Source organism: Astatotilapia calliptera, chromosome 19, assembly GCF_964374335.1.
Source record: "Astatotilapia calliptera chromosome 19, fAstCal68.1, whole genome shotgun sequence".
Lineage (NCBI taxonomy): Eukaryota > Metazoa > Chordata > Actinopteri > Cichliformes > Cichlidae > Astatotilapia > Astatotilapia calliptera.
In genome coordinates, this window is record NC_137440.1 from 11,995,587 (window position 1) to 12,006,134 (window position 10,548).

The 10,548-nt window shown below is 45.1% G+C and overlaps 1 protein-coding gene across 3 annotated transcripts in view; it reads right to left on the reverse strand.

The window, feature by feature from the left end:
• col12a1a (collagen, type XII, alpha 1a) overlaps positions 1 to 10,548 on the reverse strand; it is a 50,380-nt gene that overhangs the window by 17,998 nt on the left and 21,834 nt on the right. For 2 of the 3 annotated variants that reach the window (XM_026153101.2, XM_026153105.2), the window contains exons 18-35: positions 10,131 to 10,280; positions 9,913 to 10,032; positions 9,666 to 9,830; positions 9,430 to 9,576; positions 9,025 to 9,164; positions 8,368 to 8,497; positions 7,547 to 7,692; positions 6,920 to 7,049; positions 6,696 to 6,832; positions 5,877 to 6,006; positions 5,648 to 5,787; positions 5,309 to 5,441; positions 5,116 to 5,139; positions 4,294 to 4,433; positions 2,709 to 2,838; positions 2,424 to 2,563; positions 2,209 to 2,338; positions 419 to 561 (exon numbers count right to left, since the gene is read on the reverse strand). In XM_026153101.2, the coding sequence (XP_026008886.2) occupies positions 419 to 561; positions 2,209 to 2,338; positions 2,424 to 2,563; positions 2,709 to 2,838; positions 4,294 to 4,433; positions 5,116 to 5,139; positions 5,309 to 5,441; positions 5,648 to 5,787; positions 5,877 to 6,006; positions 6,696 to 6,832; positions 6,920 to 7,049; positions 7,547 to 7,692; positions 8,368 to 8,497; positions 9,025 to 9,164; positions 9,430 to 9,576; positions 9,666 to 9,830; positions 9,913 to 10,032; positions 10,131 to 10,280 (2,375 nt within the window). The remainder of the gene's footprint in view (positions 1 to 418; positions 562 to 2,208; positions 2,339 to 2,423; positions 2,564 to 2,708; positions 2,839 to 4,293; positions 4,434 to 5,115; positions 5,140 to 5,308; positions 5,442 to 5,647; positions 5,788 to 5,876; positions 6,007 to 6,695; positions 6,833 to 6,919; positions 7,050 to 7,546; positions 7,693 to 8,367; positions 8,498 to 9,024; positions 9,165 to 9,429; positions 9,577 to 9,665; positions 9,831 to 9,912; positions 10,033 to 10,130; positions 10,281 to 10,548) is intronic. The other variant, XM_026153104.2, reaches the window with a different exon arrangement.

Consider the following 10,548-nt stretch of genomic DNA (forward strand, 5'->3'; position numbering starts at 1 on the left):
ATGGATTCTTTGAGCTGCCCAGAAATCTTTAACATATGAAGATGTGGGCCCTCTGATGCCAGATGGCACGCAGCACGGAGAGAGCGGGAGCTGCAGCTAAAGAATTTCTGCTTTAATGAACGTGTTTGAAACTCAAGCACTTATTTACACAAAACAATCCAAATGGCAGAAAGTGCACACATGCAAACACGCTCGCACCAATGCGTTTGGTGAGCAGGCCGAGTGCTTTTAAAAGTAATTGCACGGTAAACTGCAAATGCTCCCACTTCCAGCTCCATGTGGTGATCCTCAATATTTGTGCGCATTCTATATGATTGAAGGCATTAGAAATAAACCTGCTCTCAGTTAGTTTTCTCAAGTATAATCTAATAATATAATTTACGTATCAGCCATTCCCACACAGCAGTTGGAAACTCACTGATTCTGAAGGCCTGGCACCGTTCAGAGGAGAGTAGACCACCCGGTACTGCTGGACTGGACCTGTGGCAGCTTCCCAGCGAACGTTCAAAGTGTTGGTGGTGGGGTTGTAAACCTGGATGTTTCTGACGGGGCTGCGCTCCACTGCAGGGACAGGAATATTGTTTGGTAAGAAGGAATTAAAGAGGGGCAAGAGAACGAGGACGAACGGAAAGGAAAGGCTGACAACTGCAAAAATGGCAATAAATTAAGGCTAAAAAACCAACAATTAAACAAAACCCATAAGAATGAAGCACAAATGCATAACTGGGGTTCCAGTACTGGTAAATACTCCAGATGAAAAGGTTTACGAGTATCTAAATAACACCTCTGTGAATCTCCTGTAGTCCTGTCATCCTCCCTTTGTCAAGGTTTATAAATCATGGTCTGGACTCATTTTATGGCCAGAACAGGACAACATGAGAACTCTCCAGTAAAACTCCCCCAGCAGCCAACAGAGACGAGTTTAGGATGCTATTTAACAATACAGCTATCAACAGGGCACTTCCTGTCAGTGCCCTGAAGGTTAATGAAAAGGATACAGAAAGGCCTATGTGCAGCTCTGTGTGAAGCTAGACTTCTAAAAAACCAAAGCAGATGTTTGGAGGTTTTGTGCTGCTCTCAATTATAACCCCATAAACGCAGGAGAAAAAAAAGTAAGCAAGCTTCCGTACTTTAAATGTTTTACAGACCAACGCTTGTTACTTTTAAGATGCTGTGAATGCTCGCCGAGCAGCTTGTTAGCTCAAACGGTTGAATCAGACGAGAGCCGATTCAAGGCCTGACGTTAATGAACATAAATATATGTACACAGGCAGCGTGAGCTTTGACTTGTCCACTGAAAAGCCACTGAACATGATGAACTATTGCTACAGAAGGGAAAATGGGGGTAACAGTAGCTGGCACGGCGCATGACCCCAGCAAAGCAGGCTGAGAGCAATTATACATATAATGCTCTCTATTCATTTCAAAGCCCCTGTTTCTTTTTCCCAGAGAGGAGCCAAATACCCCAGCCCCGCCATTACCCTGACCGCTAGCCTTCACTCAACCTATAAATGGACAATGTTACAGTAAAGAGAGAGGAGACACCATTATAGTGCTGCCAGGCCAGAGGAATTCCTTCCTGCGCAATCACCCCACAAAATGCTGACTAATTCCCAGCAGAGTTCGGTGGTTCAGCTGTGGGAGAAACTGGAAAACCGATGTTCACTCAAACTAAGCTGACTGAGCTCAATGCTGTCATTTATTTTAAGCTTTAAGTTCCAGTTTGCAGGTAAGGTTTAAAGCTCTGTCCCAGCGAGTCAGCTGAATGCTCTCTCTGATGGACGTTTTTCGTACCCGGGACGTCGGGTAATTGCGGGTACCCCGGTTCAGACTTATTCAGGTATTTTTTCACTTCTGGAGAAGGAGATGGGATTTGAGCTGGCTGGATTGCAGATTTTCAGAGGATTTGGATGATATTTTTGAAACAAATCAGTTACAACTGGCTGCCTTATTGAAGGTTTCTGACCCAGCAGGCCAGCAGCCGAGGCCACTCGGTTCATTCCGGATAGACGGGAATTGATTCCTGACACTGGAAAATAAATCCCACTGCCACGTCACGGCATCTCATTCACAGGTCTTCTTCTTGGTCTGCGTGGGCTTTTCTATACCCTGATGACACAGAGGTGGCTGTCGCTGCCTAACGACCTCGCGTGGATCTGCAGTGGATCTCGTTACCTACAGCAGCAGTTGCATGCGTGGAGTGCTTACATGTTTTGCCGTTCTCAGACATGCGCAGTCCTTCTCCAGCAGCATATACGGGAACCACAGACACAGTGTACACAGTATCAGAATCCAGGTTCCTCAGGACGGTACTGTAGGTACTGCCTGATACCTGCACCTGTGCAGAAATACAACACAGCATACATCATGTCGGGGTTGTTCCACTGGAGATGGCTGAATGTCGTTGTTAATGTCTTGCTTACCATGTCTTCCACTCCTCCAGCTGCAGGCACATAGAAGATCCTGTACTGACGGACGCTACCCTCAGCAGGCTCCCACTGGACGGTCAGGGTGCTGGTGGTGGGGTCAGTTACCCGCAGGTTCCTAACACCACCCAGAGGCTCTGGAATAACATAAAGATATGATAACGTTGCATCCATCAACAAGGCTGAACACCATGTGTGAGCTTTTTTAAACTGAGAGACTTTCCATGAGTGTGATGTATTCATATATCCAAGACTTGGCTGTCATATTTGTTCACAACTCACTGGTCTTTCCGATGCCCTCCAGCGGTCCGCTAGCTCCTTTGGCATAGACTGCCACCACGCTGATGGCGTACTCGGTGTCAGGCGTCAGCTTAGGAAGCAGGACTGTAGTCTTCTTTCCTCCAACCTGGGTCTAGTTAGGGAACAACAAATGAAACATAGTTACCTAGTTTAGTAAATTTCACTTGGCTTTTCAGTCCTTAAAATATTTCTGCATTTCCTGTCTCTTTTGCTGTAGCTTTAAAAACAACTCTGCAGCTCTTTTATGTGCTGAGGAGGAGGTATTTCCTCTGTTTTAGATGGAATAAAGTATCCTCTGCGGGGTTTCTCAGATTGATAACCTGATGGAAAGAATTCTACCTGAAAGCTTCCAGGTGGAATGCTCTGAGTGTTTTTGGACAAGGTTAGCATACAGTACAGTGGCCAAGGTAAATATGTCCGCTAATGGTGGAAACAGTCAGATGTCTTGTTGTGACTAATGATGGATTTACTGCAACGCTGTTGGCTTTTGCTATAAGGAGTAAATATTCTTAGAGAGTGTGTGTCTGTTTGCATTTGCTGGATTTGTTTTATCACTGCGTTTCGGGTCAAGACGGCACTTATTATTTTTATTATTTGGCACTGTGGCAGTTTTTTCTTCTTTAAGTACAAAATGTGTGCAGCCCATTTCCAAAAAACACACTTATTTAACTCAGGGTTACTCATACACGTTGAAATCCGGACACTGAACCAACACGTAAGTAAGCGTCCGCTTTTCCATTAGCACAATTACATTTCATCAAGAACCAAAAGAAGAAACCTCACCGAGCCGTATTTTAAACATACAAACAGTTTGATGAACTTCCAGTCTTAGTCACCTAAAATGACAAATTCTGGATTGCACCTGTTAAAAGGTGGCTATAAAAGTGTGAAGGACCAATGCACGGCAGCACTTTAAACTTGATCTGCAGGATAATATCTGACACCAGTGACCGGACTCTGCCTCTTCAAACATCTCAACCTTTTATGACGTTCAAGTTTGATCTCTTTTAATCTCATAAAGAAACAATCAGACGCTTCACATCAGCGTGAAATCTCGTGTGTAGATATTTGCTCGTCCTCAGGCTTCTGGTTCTCGTTTTAATTCTTGCTCGTGGAAACTCTGAGAAACGTCTGACAGAAAATTGAAACCAAAAATTCAGCTGTCATCCAGAAAGACTTTTGAAAATTCAGCGAGACGGCCAAAAATGCACGACCAGTGGGAGACAGTCTGCAGCGTCAGGAAATACTGAGGAAAGAGTAGGAAAGGTTTTGTCCACACTAATGCCGCTGTATCCAAACAACAGATTATGAGATTTGACTCGGAATAAACTCAAATAATTGAACACCGATGCCACAGCTGTATAGATTTCTTGGAAGCAAAGTCGCTGTGGAGGAAGAAACAAATCCACCGACTGAGTTAAAGCCATAAACTATAAACCGCAGTTGTCTGGATTATTAAAGCGAGACTGAGAAGGAGATGAAAAGAAAGGAGACACTAGCTAAAATATTAAAGCCTGTCACTGCTGCTAAACACTGACAAACACGAGCTAACTGTTGTGTGACTTACAGTCTGAATCCTGCCTCCAGATGTGGGGACGTAAGAGATCTTGTAGTTCTGGACACGGCCCGTCGGTGGAGTCCACATGGCGTTCAGAGTGGTGGTGGTTTCATTGTACACAACCAGGTTGGTGGGCGCTGGAAGAGGCACTGCACAGTGCAACAGGCAAGCACATATATGACAGTTAAAGCTACGCCAACAGCAGTTATACGGTTTCCTTTGAAAGCGTTTCTGATATCACTGAAATATCTTTTAAAGACACAGTCCTTGAGATTATTGGCTGATTTGAGTTCAGATGCCAGTTAATTTTCTGCCTTTTGTTTATGGTTGAAAGAAAATAGAGCAATGAGCGTTAAACAGGACTGCAGCTTTAAAAAAGAAAAGACAGTCGCTCTTCGTCTTTTCTCAAGCAGGTGTCTCTTGACGGACAATAGATGGAGGAGGATGATAATGATATGATGATGATGATGAATGACAAATGCATGGATGGATGAATGAACTGATGGTGGCTGATGGAACGGGCTTTGAAAACAGGGATTGAAATCCTTGTTTTGCCAGGCATGCATGGTGGAACTCCATCCAGCCATTTCATGTAACCGAGTAAGGACATGAAGAAGCCGTGGGATGATGGCGTGGACAAACGCAGACAAGCAAACACGTAAGAATAAAACCGGGCTGTGACAGCATCAGCACCACTGGAGCGATGGATGGGTTAAGGGTCTTGCTTGATGATGAAATAACAACGGTTCTGATGACTGGTTGCAACAATAAAACATGCTTTTGTCACTTGAAAGAAAAAGCATCCCTTTGGTTTGCTATGAACACACTTACGTGGGGAACCATTTTGACGGCGCACTATAGAGGCAGAAATAGAAAGGCATAATGGGCAAACCTTTGATCGAACACTTCACACAGCATCAAAATGCAAAATTAACACCAAAAGAAGAGAAACTGTGACAAATACTTTAAGCATACAGTGTTAGCTAGAGTTATTACTGAGTCGTCATCACTGTGTGCGTCTTACATGTCCTCTCGGTGCCTAGCAGGTCCTCGCTCTCCGACTCATCCGGGTAGATCGCAGTGACGGACACGTCGTAGGGCGTGTCTGACTCCAAGTTCTCCAGCAGGTGGGTCGTCTCATCATTGTTCAGAATGGCCTGATGAGGAAAACACAAAGACAGCTTAGCCAATAAAAACCAAATGTAAGCCATGTAAAATTCATCGTCTGTTTTTTAGATGTTCTCCCTGCCTCCACCGGAGGTCTTTCCTAAGCAACGCCAAACGCCTACTGTGGGACTCATCGTGAAATACCTGCATGATTTATTCCTAATATAAACATCCCGGACATCTGGTTTTCTCTTACGTATTGGGTGTTGGCATCTCCCTTCTTAACCCAGCCAATGCGGTACAGAGCCACGTCAGGCGCTCCATGCTCCCAGTGAGCTACAAAGCTGGTATGCGTGACTTCTGTGAATCGCAGGTTCTTTGGTGCTGGAACCACATCTTTAGAGCGGAGGAAAGAAAATGCAATTATGATCTCCATCTCGGTCAGAAGCAGCAAACGGGGCCGGCGCCATGGTAACGATTCTGACCTGTGATGGCCTCTCCCAGCATCGGCTGTCCGGGACCTTCGTCGTAGACTGGAGTAACAGCTAAAGCGTACTCGGTCTGAGAGATCAGGTTATCCAACTGTCTGCTGGTCACGCGTCCTCCCACTTCCAGCTGTAGAACAATAAAACACAGTTGTTAAATGTTATTATACAGTATCAATAAAGAATATATAGCGCTTAAGAATCACTTTGCGCGTTTGGAAAAGTGTAAGGCTTCGTTCTCAGGGAAGGTTTCCTGGAATTCTGGTGACCTCACTAATCTGCACCTCATAAAACCGGTAGCAGTGTGACCAGCAGGTATAACACTAAAGCAAACAGGAAGAAACTAAACACACGAAATACTTTGTGCTCTTGGTTTCACTCGTTAGCTGAAAGTTAAGATGTTGTTAGTGGCACCATGTCTCTGTGTTGCATCACATATCTTCAGCTCAGTGTGTTTCCACCTTTAGAGCACCTTAATCTTCACTTCCTGCAGAATGTGCTGCTGTAGCCCAACAACTCCCACATGGGGACATGCAACCATAAAGTATTCCTCCAGTCCCCAGTACCAGAACCAGCCTGTAAGCCTTGCAAAATCACATTCAGAGAGTTTCATAATATTTCTTTAGACTCCAGAAAATCCCCTCATGTCCACTCAAACAGCTGCAATCTCCACAATGTGATAACGGATCAGTCGAGAAATATCCAACAACTTAATCATCATAAATCCTAATGACTATAACAGACAGGAGGTTCTGCAATAGCAGGAAGGGACTGGTCATAACAGCGGTTGTAATACCATGAAAGGAAAGACGAACTCACTTCTTTTGCATCTCCACTCTCAGGCTTATAGGTGATGAGGTACTTGCGAACGGGACCGGGAGCAGCATCCCAGTCAAGCGTCATGGTGCTGTGGGTAATATCCCGAACCCTCAGTTCTCCCGCAGGTGGCATGGGCACTGCACATGAGTTAAAAGCTCTGTTAGTTTATCAAAAATGACTCTGAATTTGTGCTGAAACATTGAAATGATAGGCTGGTTACGAACATGTGACTCCCTGTTTGGTCAGTGGTTCGCTGGCTGATTCTCCATGGAGGGCAAATAGGGAAAGCGTGTAGGCCGTGTTGGGGAGCAACTTCACCAGCTGGACGTCGGTTGTGTCGCCGCCCACTCTGATCTGGAAGCGGACCAAACCAAACAAACAACACAGGTTGAGAGGGGAAGCAGATGAGGGGGACTCCTCGCTGGCTGGGAAATATGGTGAGGAGAAATACTGGAGCACATCTGCTGCATCTGGGTTTGCCCCACTGGGGTTGACACCTCATGAAGAAATGATGATGATGTTCCCTTGGCAGAGTGAGCTCATGGTTCAGCCACCCCTCTGTGGCTGACAATGTTTCTTTGTATTTTTTCCTGTTGCCTTGCTGCTGAGTGACGAGGCAAACACTGGTGTCTTTGTAAAAAGTTATTTCAATGTGTGACATCTGCACTCAGTCAGAAATGCTGACAGCAGGTCACTTTGTGCTTTTAGCGAGGCGCTGCGTGTGTTTGGTGCTCGTGTATGCGAGCAGGCATTCGTGTTATGAACCTACAAACACATGTGAATGTGTCCATTTCAGTTCTATCCACAGCTGATTGGCTGGATGCCTTCTGGTTTCCCAGAATGGATCTTACCTCCTGCTCTGTAGTGGGCTGCGTAGCATTGATGGCGCTGTAGAGCAGCATGTAGCCTGTGGCTCCCGGTGCCCTTTCCCATCTCACTCTCATGGTGGTGACCTGCTGATCGTAAATCTCCATCCTCCTCACGGCACTCAGAGGAACTGGAAAACCAGGAAACAGCAAATACTTGTTAACCACTGCATTTGTATAGCCACAATTATAATTAATTCTTTGATTGCATAAAGTTTGCATTTACACTATATAATCTTTCTTTCAAATTTGGACCTAAAACCAAATTTAATCTCTTAATTTGCATCTAATCAAGATTTGGTACTTTCATCTTTTTGCAGCCACATATGGTTTCACAAACAAGGTGCGTATATATGTGTATATATATATATATCCTTTGAACCTTTTATTAATGGAGACCACACACGAATTACAGTCTCTGAGTTGCATTACGTTTGTGTTACGCAACCGAGCCGGAGAGATTGCATGATGGCGGCTGACTCAAAGGGCAACTGCTCGTAAAGCAAAGACTCAGGGTTCGTGAGAGCACCAGAGTCTGCTCGAATTGAAACCGTAGCTCTCTCAGAGCCCCATTTATCTGGCTTTCCTAATAGCGCGAAAGGTCTGTTTGAGTTAGACTCTAAATGATAACCACTTAAGAGCGTGCAATAAAATACGGTCACATCTGCAGTTCATCATCACGTACCGATTTAGCTCATTTTTACTAGTGTCATATGCAGCGCTGTTTACAAAGTTAGGTTTGCATTAACGTTGTGTGTGGAGTTTTAGTCACTCAGTCTCTTTCAGTGAGCTGAGGTGGGACATACGTGTGGTCTCTTTTCCATCCAAAGCATCACTGCTCTCCTCTCCCACCACGGAGTAGACGCTGACCAGGTACTGTGTGAGAGGGTTCAGCCTCTGGAGAACCACAGTGGTCTGACTGCCGTCCACGATCACCTAATAACAGACAGGAGGATCAGAGGATTGATGAAGTTTTACTAATGTGCACCAGAACTGTGAATATCTTCACAGACATTTCCAATCAATCCCAGAAAACAATCTGTAAATTTTTACCAGGCTAAAGGTCAGCCTCACCATCTATAAACAAATCCACAATGTTCACTATTCAAGCAAACCCTGGGAGCTGCAGAAAAACAAACTTCTGCATATTTGTTTCAGACTCCAAAAACACATCCACGCCGTGGAGCCGAGACGCTGCCGGCCAGCGGGGCCATCTCTCATTCAAAGTCACGAGATTTTCTTACTAATCTCTGAAACTGAGACGGCTGTTTTTGTTTCCTTGGCCTGTGTCGAGCTGCAGTGTAATCAGACACCCAAACAGCAAGAAGCCAACACAAACAGGTGGCTGGAAATAGAAGTTGTTTCCCAGTAGCATCAGGGCAGCATTAACACTCACATACTGCACTAGAATTACTTGCGTGTGATTGAAGCAGAGCAAGTTTTTTGGTGTTTTTGGCAAATACCTGTTGTGGGGCTCCCGATAAAGTCTTGTACTCCACACGGTACTTTTCTGGTTGGTCGTCGGGGCCGTCCCAGGTGACTCTGAAGGACCGGTGAGTCACCTCTGATGTCACCAGATTAGTGGGTGCATCTGGAGCGCCTCCTGTTAAGATGCAAGCATAGAATGCTTGAAACCGCTGCGTATAATTAACTCTAAATCACTGATTTAGGGTGAATTATATGTAGTGAAAAGCTCTGAAACTGGCCAACTTTCTCATTTCATAGCTTCATAGCTTTTCCACGTATGAGGGAGTAAATGATGCTCATGCAGGGGTCGTTCTTTGCATCTAATGTGGTTTTTTCACGAGGATCCTTGATGCTGTCCACTATAATTATACTGCTTATCAAACACCTTGGACTTCACACACCTGGCCCTTTGACACTGTTACACAGGTTGTCAGAAACCCGGTCCACAATGTCCAGCAGGAAGGAGAAATCGGCCACGTTGTACATGTGAATGTCATTCGGCTCAGAGGCAATGGACCTCAGCTCGTTCTCGTCTGCATTCTTAATACCTAAATAACAATGATATAAAGGTCAAGGGTCAGCAGCAGCTTTTTAGATGCAGGAAAAGCACAAGTTAACTGCACCACTCTTTGCTTACCGATGGCATAGAGCTCAATGCCCTGATTGCGCAAGTTTTGAGAGTTGGCAATGACATCATCCTGCGATTTTCCGTCAGTGATCAAGACGCCAATCTTTCGAGCGCTGGGACGCATCCCGACGTCCTCTTTGAAATTGTTCTGGAGGATGTAGTTCAAAGCCAGACCTGCCACGAAGAAGGCACAGAGTAATGCGAAATGCTCGTTTGCGTCTACAAAAGCAAAAAGATCAGAAACGAAGCGAATCACCTGTCATGGTGTTTCCTCCCTTGTAGGGCAGGTTGGACACAGCATCCAGGAGAGACTCTCGGGTTCGGTGAGCATTCAAGTGCCATTCGGTCTTTGGGTCTCCGCTGTACTGAGCAAGCCCTAAAGAAGCCGCCAAATCTTAGTTAGAGCACCTCAAAGAAAACCTTTGCTGTATTAACAAATACATACTTTATCATTCTTATTTTGATTCAACGCACCGATTTGGACCCGATCAGGGCCGATGTCAAAGACGCCCACCATACGTGCAATGAAGGCACGAATAGTCTTGAAGTTCAGACGTCCGATACTCCAGGAGCCGTCCACCAGAAGCACAATGTCAGCCTGAGCATTGGTCCTACACATCGTATCTGACAGGGCAGAGGTTCACGTGTCACGAAGGATCCCAGGTGAACGTTACAAATGAGTTTCAAATATAATCAAAAATGCTCTAGTGTAATGGTGGAAGAGCTTTCAAGGACGTGTGAGAAGAAAAGAAGGGAGGAAAGAAGAGCTGACGGCAATAAATTTCCACAAAAATCCAAACAATTTCCTGAATGCTTAACAAACAATCTCTACATGCACGCAACAAATAATTCTGCTCTTTCTTCCATCCCTCTGTGGATAACAATTATTTTC